The sequence below is a fragment of the Euprymna scolopes genome, chromosome 33 (assembly GCF_053919585.1).
Source record: "Euprymna scolopes isolate OS-2025 chromosome 33, ASM5391958v1, whole genome shotgun sequence".
Classification (NCBI taxonomy): Eukaryota; Metazoa; Mollusca; class Cephalopoda; order Sepiida; family Sepiolidae; genus Euprymna; species Euprymna scolopes.
Window position 1 is genome coordinate 81,914,492 of NC_136514.1, and position 18,139 is coordinate 81,932,630.

At 31.9% G+C, this 18,139-nt stretch overlaps 1 protein-coding gene across 1 annotated transcript in view; it reads right to left on the reverse strand.

Annotated features, from left to right (window-relative positions):
* Positions 1-3,521: 3,521 nt before the first annotated feature.
* LOC145258329 (uncharacterized) overlaps positions 3,522-18,139 on the reverse strand; it is a 59,209-nt gene continuing 44,591 nt past the window's right edge. The window contains exons 10-12 of the mRNA XM_080116481.1: positions 15,754-15,886; positions 12,391-12,502; positions 3,522-6,369 (exon numbers count right to left, since the gene is read on the reverse strand). Of these exons, the coding sequence (XP_079972607.1) occupies positions 4,132-6,369; positions 12,391-12,502; positions 15,754-15,886 (2,483 nt within the window). The 3' untranslated portion in view covers positions 3,522-4,131. The remainder of the gene's footprint in view (positions 6,370-12,390; positions 12,503-15,753; positions 15,887-18,139) is intronic.

Here is an 18,139-nt window from a genome sequence, read left to right on the forward strand (position 1 = left end):
GACTTTTAAATTAGTTTTCATCCAGAAAATAGGGCCGCTAATGGGGTGCAAATTGAGAAATTGGTACGTGAGAAGTCACCGGATTTTTATCTGTTTTTAACTGTTTCACGATTGCACATGCGTGGTTGTTGAATATGACAGCTTATTTATGTAAAGTATGAGTTGGTTTGAAAACACTATTTAAAAACAATGTCAAGTTGGCGTAAAAGTTATCGTACTTGATTCACTGTCTTTAGGTTTTGATCTTAGATCAAGTATTTTTTTTTCTATAAGAATTGAATTGCTTAAACAAAAACATGATACTCGCATGAACATGTCTCAGTTTCTTTCCGTCTTCTTTTTTTGTTTTTACTTCATTTTTTTTTTTTTAAAGGAATTTAACATTACATTTAATACCTACAGTATTTCTATTTATAATCAATAAGAATTCTGCATTAATTAAAATGTAACATTTATGCATATTTTATGACCGGGCAAGGCCAAGTGGCCTGCTAGTATATCTATAAAAGTGAGAATGTCTGTGTGTGTGTGTGTGTGAGAGGACATTTCTCAATTTATATTCTCAACAAACTTTTGAAGATTACAGACCTGAAATTTGGTATATAGGATATTCAGACACGTGGGAAACTTTAATTGGTTTTCATCCAGAAAAAAAAGGCTGCTAAGGGGTCAGAATTGAAAAATTGGTACGTGTGGGGGGGGGGTATGGGGGGGTCATGAGATTTTTATCTGTCAACTGTTTCACGAATGCGCATGCATGAGTTGTTCACATGATAGATTACTTATGCTAAGAATGAGCAGGTTTGAAAACGCTTTAAAAAGATTGTGTCAAGCTGGTCTAATGGTTATCATACTTGGCTCACTGTCTTTAGGTTTTGGTTTCGATCTCAGCTTGAGTAGTTTTTTTTTTTTTTACTTACAAAAAGTGGTCATAATACTCGAATGCGCACATCTCGGTTTCTGTATGAATCAAAATAATATATTATGCATATTTTATGACCGAGCAACCTGCTAGGATCTCCATAAATCCACTATTCGACCCAACTCTTTATCTGTGCCTTAATCTAAATGCATACAATCTATGGTCTCCACATTACCGGACTTTCACAAAAGCACTCGACTAGCTACAATCACTATCAAAAATTTATCCCACTCTATTTGTGACTAAATCTAAATGCAGATTCCATGAACAAATTTTCTTTCGTAGGACTGCCGACTGTGGAACACTGTCCCATTGGCCTGCTTCCTGGACAACTACAAGACTTCAAGTCCAATGTAAACAAATTCTTGTTGAGCTGTATATTTAATTATTCCAAATTCTACCCAAGTTACACCATTAACGATTACTACACTATCATCTTATATTCACTAACCATGATCCTCGAGTGGCTTTCGGACCTTGATAAATACTAGTGATGGAAGGATTCCAATATCTTTGTCCTCGATTCTGATACAATTACCGATTCCGATTCTTTATAAATCTCTTACTATTTTAACTATAAAATGGTTATTTTTACCCGGATTACAGTAAAAACATATTTTAAATGCATATATATATATATATATATATATTTAAATAACAATGTGTATTTTTTAACATTTTATTATTCCAGGTTTTGGTTTTTCATTGAAAATTATGTTTAGATCATTGTAATAATGTTTTTAAATCATTGTAATCAATGATTTAAAAACATTATTACAATGATTTAAACATAATTTTCAATGAAAAACCAAAACACGGAATAATAAAATAATGTTAAAAAATACACATTGTTGGTGACCACCCCCTTATTTAAATATACATCTTTCTCTCGTTGGAATTTCTTAACCCATTATATATATATATATATTTCATGATTTTCTTGGGGGCACAAAACTTTATTAAGGCAATCATGAAGGGAAGACTTATTCTTTCGGAATTCATTTTATATTAAAAAAAAAAAAAAAAAAAAAAAAAAAAAAAAAAAAAAAAAAGACCGACGTGAAAAGGAAAATGGATAGCGACTAAAAAATAAAAGTAGGGAAATAGATTTAAAAAAAAAAAAAAATAAATAAAAAAATAAAAACGAGTCAATTGACATGTTTCATGTAGTCTTGGAGACTGTTCACGTTCGCCTTAGATAGAAAGCCTTCCCTTTGTAAGCAAAAGGACTGCTTGTTGGGTTTGAACGTGATCAGCCTCTAAAATTCATCCCCATACGATCGCTCTTGCTCCGTCTCTTTTTTAGATTTTATCATTAAGAAAAATAAATTACTAAAAAATAAATCCCTCGATTCCAATTTTGATGAGTGAGGGCGAAACATGTCAATTGACTCGTTTTGATTTTTTTTGATTTTTAATCTATTTCCCTACTTTTATTTTTTAGTCGCTATCCATTTTCCTTTTCACCTCGGTCTTTTTTTTAAGTTTTTTTTTTTTTTTATATAAAATGAATTCCGGAGGAATAAGCCTTCCCTTCATGATTGCCTTAATATATATATATATATATATATATATATATATATATATATATATAATCTTCGTCTCAATATCTTTCTCTTGATCTGAATATCTAAGTCTTTTTCTTGATCAAATATCTCTCTCTCTCTCTCTCTCTCTCATATCTTTCGATCTCAACCTCTCCCCATGCTTATCTTTGTCTATCGGGTTCAATCTCTCTCTCTCTCTCTCTCTTCGTTTCAATCTACCTCTCTCTTCCTTTATCATACACTCTCTTTCCCCCTCTCATAGATATCTCATTATTTATCCAAAACTTTTCTCATCTTATTCTTGTCTTCTCATGGCCATCTCTGTCTCTCTCTCTCTCTCTCTCTCTCTCAATTTCACCGGAAGATTGCCTTAATATATATATATATTATATATATATATATATATATATATATATATATATATATATATATTATATATATATATATTCTCAAACATAAAAACACTTGTGAGAGGGTGTGATCTTTAGATTTTAGTCTTGCTGCAAGTTTTTATTATTACTACCGGCAGTGGAACATTTTTTTTTCTTTTAAAACAAATTCAAATAAAAAAAGGTAATTAAAGGAATCATTTTTGGAATCGGAAAAAAAGGCTCAAATTTTTTTTACAATACTGATACCGATAGCCCAAAAAGTTCTGATTTTTCCGATTCCAATTAATCATTCCAACACTAGTAAATACCTTCAGCAAATTCCCACCCCTTCACTGTAGAGGTCTGTAAATGTTGGCAGATATTTTACTTAGATTCTTTCCTTGAACTGCTTGCCTTTGGAACTTCTTCCTTACTTTAAGCCTAACCAATGTGTAATCTGAACCCAACTGCCCAATTCGGTTGCTCCCTAATTACAGTAGCCTCTTATCTCTGTCGAGTGTTTCTTTAACCCCCCCCCCCCCCATTTTAATTAGACAATTTGACAACAAAATGGAGGATTATCTTGATTGAAAATGAAATGTAAAAAAAAAAAAAAAAAAAAGAAAAAAAAAAAAAGAAAATCTTTGAAACAATCTGAATGAAAATCTTACGAACCACATCTTGAAGGATAGCAGGGCTTTGTATTTTTTCTGTTTCCTGGTCGCCAAATGGAGTAACAATGGTACAATAACTTCTTCAGAAGAATCAGGCATGTAGACAGGAAGGATTTGTTTCTTTTTTTTTCCTGTTTTTTTTTCTCTCCCAGACGATGACATTGACCAAAAGATATTTTATCTTTACAATTCTTTTTTTTTTTAACGTTGAAAAATTACAGAAAATGGAGGGAGGTTGGAGAAAAAAAAAAAGTGGGAGAGGGAGTTAAAAGCAAAATAAAATTGTCACAACTTTCAACCAGAGGATACAACAGAAATACCCTCCTCTCCCAAAAAAAATTTGTCCCAAGTAGTTTAACACCCCCTCCTCCTGCCTTGTTTTCATTTTTTTTCTTTTTTCAATGCATTATTTTACAATAAACTATTTCAGGAATTTTTTTTTTCTTTTTTAATTCTTGAAACTTAACATCTGAAAGATGTAATTCTTATCTCAAGATGCTAAGAAATAAAAAAAAATAAAAAAAAATGATACAACAAAAAAAAAAAAAAAGAAAAAAATCAAAATCACTAATTCCTGGAAAACAAAAATTACACCCCCCCCCAACCTTTATGAAAACTTAATACGGATATCTCCTATTCATATCCTGAGACATATTCGGATACGTAGAATAGTCAGGAGCATGTGTCGGAAACCTCATACCAAAATTTCCTTGGGATGGCGGCGGTGCCAACCTTGAATCCATGCGATTCATCTCAGACCATTGACCCTGCTGTTGGGGCGGATACTGTACTTGTGTATTTGGCGTCTTGGCTGGATTATCGCTTACACCGCCAGCCAACGACGGAGGCCCATCACCCTGACCCTGATTAGCCCATCTTTGAGAGGGGTTATAATCATTTCGATAAACAGGCCCACTTTGATTAGCGAAAGAATAAGAGTCTGGTCTTTTGTTATTCTTATTATCAGGCAGCTGGACGTTGGTTGACTGCTGGAACGGCTCAGTTGGAAAGTTCATTTCCGAAGCATAAGTGCTATTGTTATTAGAAGATGACATGGAGACAGGCTCCATTCCAAAGCCAGATCGACCGTTGTTATTGTCATTATTTGGCATCCTGGAATCATTTTTGTTCCAAACATTCATGCCAAACCGGAGATCACTGTCTTTATTAGACTGATTATTAACATTCGTTTCAGATGACGGAGGAGCCGATTTGCTTGAAGCGTAAGGTGGGTATAGATGGGAGCCAACATTTGCAGAGGAAGCCTTCGATGGGGAATAGCCTGTCCGTACATCTAAATCGTCATTCCTCGTCGCATTGTTAGAAGCGTAGCCGTACTGAGTCTCCAATGGTTTCGACTGGGGCATCATACCTCGATAATTCTGATTTAAATCATTGCCATCTTCTTTGCCAGGAAAATAATTCCTTCTATTATCCAAAATCGGGGCCGAATGCTCACCATGGCCTCTCGGAGGATAAGCTAAATTTTCCGAGGAATAACGATCATTTCTCTCTGGGTATGATGACGATGATGATGAAGACGCAGGATAGTTTTGGTAGTTAGAGTTACTAAATTCGTTTTTTATCTCACTGTAAGGAGGAGGTGGGTGCGGAGGGTAAGCGGGACCAGTTAAGGGCATCCGTGACTGGGTTGGTGGCATTAATCTTAATGGGGGTTGTTCAGATACCTGTGGTGGACCGTAGGGATTTGATTCAATCGGATACAATTGTGATTGGGGTTGCCAGGAAGTATAATTGTTTGGTTTTACGGTATTAGTAGGCAATAATTGTGACCTACTTGTGTCGTTTGGATAGGCATCACCAGCGGACATCCGTAAGTCAACGTCTTGGCGTCCAAACAGATCGATTAAATCGGATTTATCCCGGTTATCTACAGAGTCAAACGGACTCATAATTTGTCCACCATTCGGAATGCCTGAACTTTGATAATTATTGTCACCACTCGGACATGGTTGTCTCGTGGAGTCAGATACATTAGACTGTGTCCACTTGGATTCCAGGGGCCCAGCATCACCTGGGTTTTGCGGTGATTGATAGTTAGTAGGTGACTTAACATCGGAAGCTGACTTTGTGGAATTTTGGGATTGGCTTTCGGAAGATTTGCGATCGCTATGGTAACTACGATCTCTGTCGTCTCTACGATCCCTGTCGTCCTTACGATCTCTGTCGTCTCTACGATCCCTGTCGTCCCTACGATCCCTATATCTGCTGTCGGAACCCCGGCTTCTCCCATGGCTGTCACTTCTATGACGACTCCTGTACCTGTCTTCGTCATGTCCTCTTTCCCTGTACCTATCCCTATAATGTCTGTCTCGTCTATCCTCACTATGATATCGAGAACCATGACGGCTCCTATCTCTGTAGTAGCTACTACTGCGACTGCGACTTCGACTGCGACTCCGGCTCCGACTTCGACTGCGGCTCCGGCGGCGATGTTCATCTCTTCTATCACGTCTTCGGCTTTCTTCACGATATCCCGACTTCCTGCTTGTTGTTGAAGAGCTGCCGCTGTCACCTTTGGCAGCCGTATCATTACTATTTCCTTTATTGGTTTCTCCATCTTCTCTCTGGGTATCTGCGGACACCGTAGTGTCTGCAGTGCCAGTGCTGACCTGCTCTGTTTTCACTGTTGTTGTTGTTGTTGCTGCTGTTGTTGTTGAAACGGGAAGGATGTACACGTCTGGTTTTGGTGGTGTAGCTACTGGAGTTGGCAAGCGGCTTGGATCAGCTGGGAGACCTGGTTCAATTTTCACTGTATCTGGTTCAAGCTTAACTGTTGGATGACTAATAGTAGCCATTGCCATTGTGAAGGAATCGGGCATTTTCTTTTGAGCCTGAAACGAAAAGGGTCAATAGTTTTTAGCATTAGCAGAATAAGAATTTCTTTTAAAAACAGGTTAAAATCATACATCATATTTATAAAAGGGAAAAAATGTGTGTGTGAGGACACTTCTCAACCTATATACTCAACAGATTTTTGATCTGTAGACTTGAAATTTGGTATATAGGGTATTCAGACATGTGGAAAACGTTTTAATCGGTTTTCATCCAGAAAAAAGGGGCTACTAAGGGGTCAAAATTAGAAAATTGGTACGTGGGAGGCCACCGGATTTTTATCTGTTTGCTAATTTATTTCACGATTACACATGCAATCATTCACATTATATTAAGAAATTAATAGGTTTTGGCATTAGTAGAAAGAAAATATATATAAATTCGTATTTCTGTGTTTGTTCACAATTAAATCAATATATATATATATATATACAAAAAGTCTGTTATTTTAATGTTTCATTTATTTCTATATATAATATGGTTCTTTCAAAATATACGATTAAGAGTTCATCTCATTTGCATATTATATTAAGGAAAATCGATTTTATTAAATAGCTGTATGTTAGTTTAAGTTTCTAGCGCGAGAGTTGTTTTAAGTATTCTATTTAAGATTGTTATTTCAACAACTTTAAATAACAATTATATTGATAATATATTTAATTTATTTGGAATTATTATTTCCGACATCGATTTTTTTTAGAAACGGGTAGTTATTTCCTTTGAGGAATTTTTTTTTTTTTCTTTTTTTAAATTATGCTCCGAAGTTCGAAAGATAAAAAAATAAACTCTTCATCACATAAAATAATTTGGTAATCACAATAAGTTTCTAGCGTGTAGACAGAAAGATGTTTTGCTTTATTTTTAAATATTAAAAAATAAAGGCTGAAGCTCCCGAAACACGGGAGAATGCCGGCAGATATGATTGTTTTATTGATAAGTATTATTGTATGCCCAGGCAACAGCATCCAACCTTGCTGAAAGATTATAAATTTTATTGTTTGGTGAAAACGACAAATTGATGTCACTTCGAGAGACATAACAAAACACAATTTCATTTCCAATGCTAAGGAGTGCAATACCCGACCGAGAGGTCACGGGGTTATACTTTTTCGATCGTGAGAAACAGGTCTGAGAGAGTTTGCAGATTCACAGGTACACACACACACACACACGGGGATTTCCATGAGGTGACGTAATCAGTGGTGATTGGTATAGGTGGTAGTCCGACCTACCCCTAACCTGACTACATAAACGGGTCCCCATGCAAAATTCTGTAGTTGGAGCTGAGATTCGAGAGAAATCAAATACAATCGAAGGGTCGTCACATCCCCCTTTCTCTCTTCCCGAACCATCGCCACCGCAAAATCAAGAGTAATTAATCTTATTCGGACTCAGTAGAGTTTTTGTCAAAATCAACAACTGAAAAATTGTATATAATTTTATATTGTGTATATCTATCTTGAATTAACCAGTAGAATAGATATAATTCAGTCTGTCTTTCTTTTGCGTGCATGAAACTGAGTCATTTCCAGTGTGACAGATCTACGAAGCAGCAGCCTATCAACCCGAAGGACGAATACAGATCACATTGGGGTCCGCGACCGAGGATTGACACGTATTTAACAAGGAGATCCATATTAGGGATCACTGAGGGTTCACAGTCGGGGTATCAATGTTGCCCACAATGAAAGTGAATAATATCGTTAGTATAGCAGGTTTGTTCCAAACGGAACTTCATGTGAACCCGGGCATCCCCAGGTACCCATGCTAGTATATCAATATATCTATAAAAGATAGCGTGTGTATGGGTTCTCAACCTATATATGCAACAAATTTTTAATCTACAGACTTGAAATTTGGTATATAGGTTATTCAGATATGTGGAAAATAAGAGCAATTGAAAAGTTGGTATGTGGGAGACATCATTCTTTTTTTTCTTCGTTTCCTAACTGTTTCACGATTGTGCATGTTTGAATGGTTCACATCAAAGATTCCTTATATTAAATATAAGTTGGTTTGAAAACACTTTTTAAAGATCATGTCAAGCTGGCCTAATGGTTAGCGTACTTGACTCACTGTCTTTAGGTTTCAATCTCAGTTTGTGTATTTTTTTTTTTTTTTTACATAAAAGAAGTGAACTGTTTAAAAAAAAAAACAAAAAACATAATACTCGCATGCACAGATCTCAGTTTCTTTGCATTTTTTTTTTTTTTTTTTACTTCATTTTTAAAAAAAAGGAATTTAGCATTACATTTAATACTTATGGCATTTCTGTTTATAATAAATAAGAAATCAGCTTTTAATTAAAATATAATATTTATGCATATTTTATGACCGGGCAACACCAGGCAACCTGCTAGTATATCTATAAAAGTGAGAATGTGTTTGTGTGAGGACAGTTCTCAATCAATATACTCAACAAATTTTTAATTTACAGACTTGAAATTTGGTGTATAGGGTATTCAGACACGTGGAAAACTTTTTAATTTGTTTTCATTTGGAAAAAACATTTTCCTGCTAAGAGATCAAAATTGAAAAATTGGTACGGGGGGGGGGGGGGTCATTGAATTTCTATCTGTTTGTCAACTGTTTCACGAATGCGCATGCAGGAATCGTTCACATGACAGATTACTTATGTTAAGAATAAGTAGGTTTGAAAAAACTTTTTAAAGATTGTGTCAAGCTGGCTTAATGGTTATCATACTTCACTGCGTTTAGGTTTGGTTTAGATCTCAGCTCCAGTATTTTTTTTTTTTTTTTTTTTTTTTTTTTTTACATACAAGAAGTGAACTGTTTAGAAAAAAATATAATACTCGCATGCACATGCCTCAGTTTCTTTGGGTTTTTTTTAAAGGAATTTAACATTATATTTGCTGTTGGGTAAATTTGCTAGTATACCTATAAAGTTGAGTATTTTCTCGCTCTGACATTGATATTAAAAGCCTTATTTTTCTATTGATTATTACATTGGGTACAATATAATAATCAATAGAGAGTTTGCTTTATAATAATAAACACAAAATCTGCATGAATTAAAATACCATGTTTAAGTATTTTTTACGACCAGGCAACACGCTAGTGTGTGTCTATATATTAATGATGGGACGATTCCAATATTTTTTCCTGATTCCGATACAATTACGGATGTCCTACTAAATTCCCAATTCCGATACAATTACTAATTCCGAATCTTTATAACTCTCTAAATATCTAATTATGATGTCATTTTATTCCAATTACAGTAAAAACACAAGTTAAATATGCATATATTTTGTTAAGCGTAAAAACATACTGGGGATGATCTATAGATTTTAGTTTTACTGGTTGTAATTAAATATTTATTATTTTATTATTACTACCAACAGTGGAAGGTTGTGTTTAAAAAAAAAAAAAAAATGAAATTAAAAAAAAAAAAATTCAAATTAAAAAAAAAAAAAAATGAAATTAAAAAAAAAAAAATTCAAATTAAAAAAAAAAAAATTCAAATTAAAAAAAAAAAAAAAAAAAAAATTAAAAGGAATTGGTATCAGAATCCAAAAATAGGCACAAATTTTTCGGATTCCGATAAATCATGCAAACACTTATATAGATATATATTTTCACAAAACCTCTGGTCTTGATGGAAGGGAGACTTTTGGAAATAGGGTACGATTATGAATATCTCCAGCATCAAATAATCCTTATACACTGTGAATTTTACTTTATATATGAAAACCAAAGAGGGGAGATATAACATGAAAAATATTTGGAATCAAGTCTCCCCTTGCTGCTATTTCAGATCATGTAAAACCATAGCAGCAAGTTTTAGTCTCCGGCTCCATCAAGGTCAGAGGTTTTGGGGAAATATCAGATATTTTGTAATTCATATTCAAAACTAAGAAAACAAATGACTATGATTGAAACATTTTATGACTAAAAAAGTGCCAAAAATAGGCTCTGGATGATGGATAATGCCCTTAATGCGGGACCTTATGGGCAAATGTCACATAGCCCACTACACAATTTCCTTTCCATTGAGCCTTATTTATTAAATTCTGATCAATAGTCACTGAGATTTGAAACTTATAAAATTGCCAAAAAAGATGGTATATTTATATATTGTGTACTTAGGCAGCATGTTTTCATTTAGACAGACATTGTTGAACAGCCTGGAGTGTTTCTGCTTAATTGTCTTTTTTTGTATGGTCGTTTTAATATCTCGGCTGAATTTGTGTAAGAAAGTTCCATTGTTTTTCTTTTTGATTTTTGCAAGTACTTTTAACTGATTTTCTTCAGTCATCTTCAGGCAGTTTTTGATTTGTTTCGTTTAAAATCTGGATGCTTTTATATGCTTCAGTTCAAATTACATTTAAATTACTTGAAATAGTGAAGCGTCTCGTGTGTAAAAAAATATTTTTAACATGTTAAGAATGTGGCTAAATTAAATATACAATGGTTTAAAAGTGTGATTTACAAAATGGTATGGAAGTTACAATATTTTTTAATTCAATTAAATTATAACTTTACAACATATATAGATATACATATGCAAGTATATGTACACACATACATATATTGGATGGTTATGTACCCAGGCACTTTAAAATGCTGTTACAGTTTTCAAAATTTACATTGTCAATTTTTGGCTGTTTAGCTCTTAGATACAGTGCTTCCAGTATTTTTAGTCTTTTCACGTTTGAATGATTTTCGTGTTGTCAACTAGGATTTTTCTAAATTCGGTATATGGGTAGTTATTCAATTCACATGCATTGCAAACATGCCAACAATTAAACATGAAACACATTAAACATGCCACACATTAAACATTCAACCCATTAAACATGCAACTGATTAAACATGTCGTTTAGTGTGAATATATACGGCGTAATCACATTAACACACCAGTTCTCGCCAGATCACTGAAGTTAAACAAATTGTGTGTGTGTGTGTGGGGGGTTAAAATAAAACAAAATGGAAAATAAAGAAATTTCCTAAATGTTAAAAAAAAAAAAGTATTAAAAAATAAAATAAAATATAAATAAAAATGAATATAAAATAATTTAAAAAGTACATAAAGATAAAATCTATACAAAAAATATAAAAAATAAATATAAAATAATTTGAAAAATAATTTAAAAATTAATTTAAAAATATAAAAATATTAGAAAAAATATAAAATAAATGAAATAAATATAATTTAAAAATAAATAAATATAAAAAATATTTAAAAAAATAAATATAAAATAATTTAAAAATAAATAAATATAAATATATAAATATAAAAAAATGTTTTTAAAAAAGTCATCATCATCATGTGCTGTCCTCCGTGTCCAAAGACGACTTCCTGCGAACCATCATTCTCCACTTGTCACGGTCGTGACTGAGGGTCTGCCAGCTTCCAGTAGGGATCAACCTGTCCTTTAGATTTCGTTTGACGGTGTCACGAAACCTGAGCTTAGGTCTGCCTATGCCTCGTACTCCATCCTCCAGTTGTGAAAACAGTATCTGTTTTGGTAGTCGGGAGTTCTCCATTCTGTTTACGTGTCCGGCCCATCTCAGGTTTTTCCAGATGAGCAGGTCATACATGCTTGGGAGGTTGGCTTGTGATAGGATCTCCCTGTTGCTGACAAAGTCATACCACTTGACATTTAAAATCTGCCGGAGATGTCTCATCATATAGGTTTTGAGCTTGCGGGCTACCAGTTTGTACACTAGCCAAGTTTCTGCACCATATAAGAGTGACGAGAGGACGATGGCGCGGTACACCAAGCATTTAGTTCTGAAAGTCAGGTCTTTATTTTGCCAGACCTTCTGTTTGAGTTTTCCATAGGATATGGAGGCGTTAGCCATTCTTGTAGAAATCTCCTCGTCCATTTTGTTGTTGTTCATGACCGTGGTCCCTAGGTATTTGAATTTGCTGACATTGTAAAGCTCCTGGTCTTGAATCTTACTTGGCTGGCTTGTTGCTGGTGACCCAGGGGATTGTTGGTACATCATTTCATAAAAAAAAGTATTAAAAAAAAAATTAATTTAGAACTTACCGATTGCGGGCTACATACTGGAGATGGCATGATGTGTTGTGGTTGATATTTATTATCATGGCGGAATACCATTTCCCGAGGGGGGCGTTTCTCAATTCCTTCCTTTACATAGCTGGAAGAATTAATTTAAAAATGAAAATGGAAAAGAAGCCGTGACAAAGAATAAACATGTGAACCATAAACATTAGTGGAGAGAATCTTTAACTGATCATGAAGATAATATTTTTTGTATCAGCACAAATAAGCCATAATACTTGACTTGTAAGGAATCAATCTACAAAGTGTATCACTTAAGACTTAAGACATTTTCTAGAATCAAAAATCATGGATTTTGATTATGAGACAAAAATGGAATAAGGATTCTACCCATAAGGTTTGGCATCATTATATCTGAATTCTAATTTTTGTAAGTGGCCATGAAAGTGGTACTAGACTGTTCTAATCAGAGAATATATTTTTACCTGTCTTGGAATGAGTATTCTTCTAATATATATATATATATATATATATATATATATATTAGCGTTGGGACGATTAATTGAGATCAGAATTGGGAATCAGAAAAAAAAAAAAAAAAAAAAAAAAAAAAATCGATAAATTTGGAGGTATCGGCGCCTATTTTTCTGATGCCAAAACGATTCTTTGGATTGTTTTTTTTTTTTTTTTTCTTTTTTAATTTGATTTTGTTTAAAGCAAAATCGTCCATTGCTGGTAATAATGATAAAATAATAAATATTTATTGATTTTAAAATACCAGTAGAGCTTAAATTTATAGATCATCCTTCACAAGTGTAATTTTCCTAAACAGAAAATATCTGCATATTGAACATGTGTCTTTTTTTTTTTTTTTTTTTTTTTTTTTTTTTTACAGAAATCGGAGAAAATAACAATAGTTAAATATTCAGAAATTTATAAAGAATTGGAATCAGAAATTGTATCGGAATCGGGAAAAATATTGGGATTGTTCCATCACTAAAATATATATATATATATTTGTGGAAATATTCTTTATTCACTTATATTTCCCTTTCTATATATACCAATCCTTATTTAAGAAGCTCAATGTAATTACAGAGCATATAATGAATAAATGACAAATTTCATGATGTTGACCATCTTACAATTTATTCCTTTAAGTCAGCTGATATTCACAATTCTTGATAGGATCTGTTTCGTAGTACAAAATCATTCACTTAATTTTATCAGTCAGTGAATCTATTTTGCCCTTAACTCATCAGAAGAAATAGCAATAATCAATCCACCAAAAGAAATAAAATGCGTTTGGACATGATTAAAAAATCCGAAAATTGGAAGAGAAGCTACAAATACCTTAGTTTGTTTACATTATGCTATTTTGAACTCATATATATATATATATATATATATATATATATATATATATATATCAAAGAGTAAATCTTTAACAAAGCAAAACTTATCAAGATAAGAAAAGCTCAACATTATTAAGAGGAGCAAACAATAAAATTAAATGAAAGATGAGTAAGAAAATATAAAACTTCATTATATCATCAGAACAATAAGGAAAAGTAAAAAGGGAAAAAATGAAGAAAAAAAAAAACATCTTTAGGCCATGGCATTTCGAAGCTAAATGCTTCTTATCAGAAGAGAAGAGTCAGAATTATAAAAAATGCAGACAGAAAAAAACTGGCTTAATGACGTTTAGATATGAAATGAGAATGAAGAAATAGGATAATATTGTCAATAATAAACTGTATTGCAACTACTTAATTAATGCATCAGAAACTTCGACACCAACACCGAGCATTAGTCAACAGAAAAGGCCCAAGTCTCCTCCACAACAATGCTTGACCACACATTGCTAAACTGACCCTGCATATTTAAGGAACATCAATTCATCTCTGAAGAATTGTTTAGTGATCTTTCACTATTTAACGAAACACATGTAAGATGCAATGTAATAATTATTCAGGTAATCTACCCAAAAATAAATAAAATAAATTTATTAGTGTGAACCGATTCTATCTTTTGTTTTTTGGAATAACTAATGTGGCATGTGTGTGTGTATATATATATATATATATATATATATATATATATATAAATAAATAAACATATAGAGGAAGCCTCTCTATGATGAATTGTCAAGCCAAACTGAACTCAAAATAACCGATAGTTGCCAAATATGCAAATAAAGAAAATAGAATTGTCAATTTTAAGTTTGCTGTCTCTCTCTCTCTCTCTATATATATATATAAAAATAAATAAATACTTTGTACACACACATACACACCACACTCACAGGAAGCTTAAAATGGGCACAAACTCACATTTGAAAATTCAACTATATTAGATTTGCATTGAATTGGATCCGTTATATTTTGATTTAATATTTGTAAGGAAAAGATAAAAATGATGCAAATCTCATCTTTGGAATTCATTTTTCTAGTTTTACATATATAAAAGTCTGCAGCTTCTATGTTATACAAACGAAGAAAAAAAATTTAATTTCACGTGAAACAAATAGTACTAACATAATTGCCATGTCACAAATAGTAACATATCCAAAAATTACGGAAAACGATAAGGTAGAAAAATAATTATTCATGAAAAACTGTTTTCAAAGTTTATACGGGGGGAATAAATCTTGTCCGACATTTTGAATTACGTTCGTCATCATGTGACATAAACAACAGAATTTAATTATCTCCCTTTATCTCAACGCATCTACTTAAGTAACCGTAATATAGTGATTTTGTTCCCTTAGACAAATTTCTTTTTTCATTAATAATAATTTTTCTACCTATCATTTTTCATAATTTTGGGATATGTTACTATCTGAGACATGACAATCATGTCTGTTTTACTTGAAATTCAATATTTTTTTTCATTTGTATAATATAGAAGCACCAAAAGTCTAACTGTTTTTTTTTTGTTTTTTTTTACACCCATATTCACCCCTTACAAAGCATATCACCACTTGGACGTAAGGGGCTACTATTTTGGGGCCATGTCTAAGAAAGATTAACAAGATATTTGTTTATGCCACATTTAAACTTCTGCATATCAGTACAATCAGGGAAGCAGACAGCAGGAAGGGAATTCCAAAGTATAGCTGTTTGAGGGAAGAAACTATTAGAATAGAAAGCTTTCTGGCATTTAGGGACAACAACAATGAAGGGGTGAGATCTTATTGCTAAGCGGGTTTGTCGGTGATATGTATGTCGAGGGGGTACAAGTGAAACAAGAACATTGTCATTCTTTCAACCATCCATGACAAAAAAACAAAAAAAACAATCACTGTGTTTCGTAAAGAAATGCAAAAAAAAAAAAAATTGAAATAAAAGAGAATACATTGCCATAATTCAGAAGAAAAGGACATACTTGTCTACGAGGAGTGCAGCTTTATCCCTTTGCAGTTCTATGAATTCAATTTTGTCAAATGGATCGACACCTTCAACTGGCAATTTGAAATTGGCCTTCATTTCCAACACAGCTTCAATGGGAACAATTTTACCTGTAAAGACATATAAGTAGAAACTAAATACAAAAGAATATTACTGTTAATTACAATATATTATTGTAATTTTTGGAGTAAATACTATATAGAAAAATGAAAAAAAAATTGAAGAAACGAAAGGAAAATGAATAAAAAAATCTAAGTCAAAAAGAAATATGAAAGAAAATGAGAAAAGAATTAAAAAAATGAAAGAAAATGAGAAAAGAATTAAAAAAATGAAAGAAAATGAGAAAAGAATTAAAAAAATGAAAGAAAATGAGAAAAGAATTTAAAAAATGAAAGAAAATGAGAAAAGAATTTAAAAAATGAAAGAAAATGAGAAAAGAATTTAAAAAATGAAAGAAAATGAAAAAAGAATTTAAAAAATGAAAGAAAATGAGAAAAGAATTAAAAAAATGAAAGAAAATGAGAAAAGAATTAAAAAAATGAAAGAAAATGAGAAAAGAATTAAAAAAATGAAAGAAAATGAGAAAAGAATTAAAAAGGAAAGGAGAAAGAATAAAAAAGGAAAGGAGAAAGAATAAAAAAGGAAAGGAGAAAGAATAAAAAAGGAAAGGAGAAAGAATAAAAAAGGAAAGGAGAAAGAATAAAAAAGGAAAGGAGAAAGAATAAAAAAGGAAAGGAGAAAGAATAAAAAAGGAAAGGAGAAAAGAATAAAAAAGGAAAGGAGAAAGAATAAAAAAGGAAAGGAGAAAGAATAAAAAAGGAAAGGAGAAAAGAATAAAAAAGGAAAGGAGAAAAGAATAAAAAAGGAAAGGAGAAAAGAATAAAAAAGGAAAGGAGAAAAGAATAAAAAAGGAAAGGAGAAAAGGATAAAAAAGGAAAGGAGAAAAGGATAAAAAAGGAAAGGAGAAAGAATAAAAAAGGAAAGGAGAAAGAATAAAAAAGGAAAGGAGAAAGAATAAAAAAGGAAAGGAGAAAGAATAAAAAAGGAAAGGAGAAAGAATAAAAAAGGAAAGGAGAAAGAATAAAAAAGGAAAGGAGAAAGAATAAAAAAGGAAAGGAGAAAGAATAAAAAAGGAAAGGAGAAAGAATAAAAAAGGAAAGGAGAAAGAATAAAAAAGGAAAGGAGAAAGAATAAAAAAGGAAAGGAGAAAGAATAAAAAAGGAAAGGAGAAAAGAATAAAAAAGGAAAGGAGAAAAGAATAAAAAAGGAAAGGAGAAAAGAATAAAAAAGGAAAGGAGAAAAGAATAAAAAAGGAAAGGAGAAAAGAATAAAAAAGGAAAGAAGAAAAGGATAAAAAAGGAAAGGAGAAAAGGATAAAAAAGGAAAGGAGAAAGAATAAAAAAGGAAAGGAGAAAAGAATAAAAAAGGAAAGGAGAAAAGAATAAAAAAGGAAAGGAGAAAAGAATAAAAAAGGAAAGGAGAAAAGAATAAAAAAGGAAAGGAGAAAGAATAAAAAAGGAAAGGAGAAAGAATAAAAAAGGAAAGGAGAAAGAATAAAAAAGGAAAGGAGAAAGAATAAAAAAGGAAAGGAGAAAGAATAAAAAAGGAAAGGAGAAAAGAATAAAAAAGGAAAGGAGAAAAGAATAAAAAAGGAAAGGAGAAAAGAATAAAAAAGGAAAGGAGAAAAGAATAAAAAAGGAAAGGAGAAAGAATAAAAAAGGAAAGGAGAAAAGAATAAAAAAGGAAAGGAGAAAGAATAAAAAAGGAAAGGAGAAAAGAATAAAAAAGGAAAGGAGAAAGAAAAAAAAAGGAAAGGAGAAAAGAATAAAAAAGGAAAGGAGAAAGAATAAAAAAGGAAAGGAGAAAGAATAAAAAAGGAAAGGAGAAAGAATAAAAAAGGAAAGGAGAAAGAATAAAAAAGGAAAGGAGAAAGAATAAAAAAGGAAAGGAGAAAGAATAAAAAAGGAAAGGAGAAAGAATAAAAAAGGAAAGGAGAAAAGAATAAAAAAGGAAAGGAGAAAGAATAAAAAAGGAAAGGAGAAAGAATAAAAAAGGAAAGGAGAAAAGAATAAAAAAGGAAAGGAGAAAAGAATAAAAAAGGAAAGGAGAAAAGAATAAAAAAGGAAAGGAGAAAAGAATAAAAAAGGAAAGGAGAAAAGGATAAAAAAGGAAAGGAGAAAAGGATAAAAAAGGAAAGGAGAAAGAATAAAAAAGGAAAGGAGAAAGAATAAAAAAGGAAAGGAGAAAGAATAAAAAAGGAAAGGAGAAAGAATAAAAAAGGAAAGGAGAAAGAATAAAAAAGGAAAGGAGAAAGAATAAAAAAGGAAAGGAGAAAGAATAAAAAAGGAAAGGAGAAAGAATAA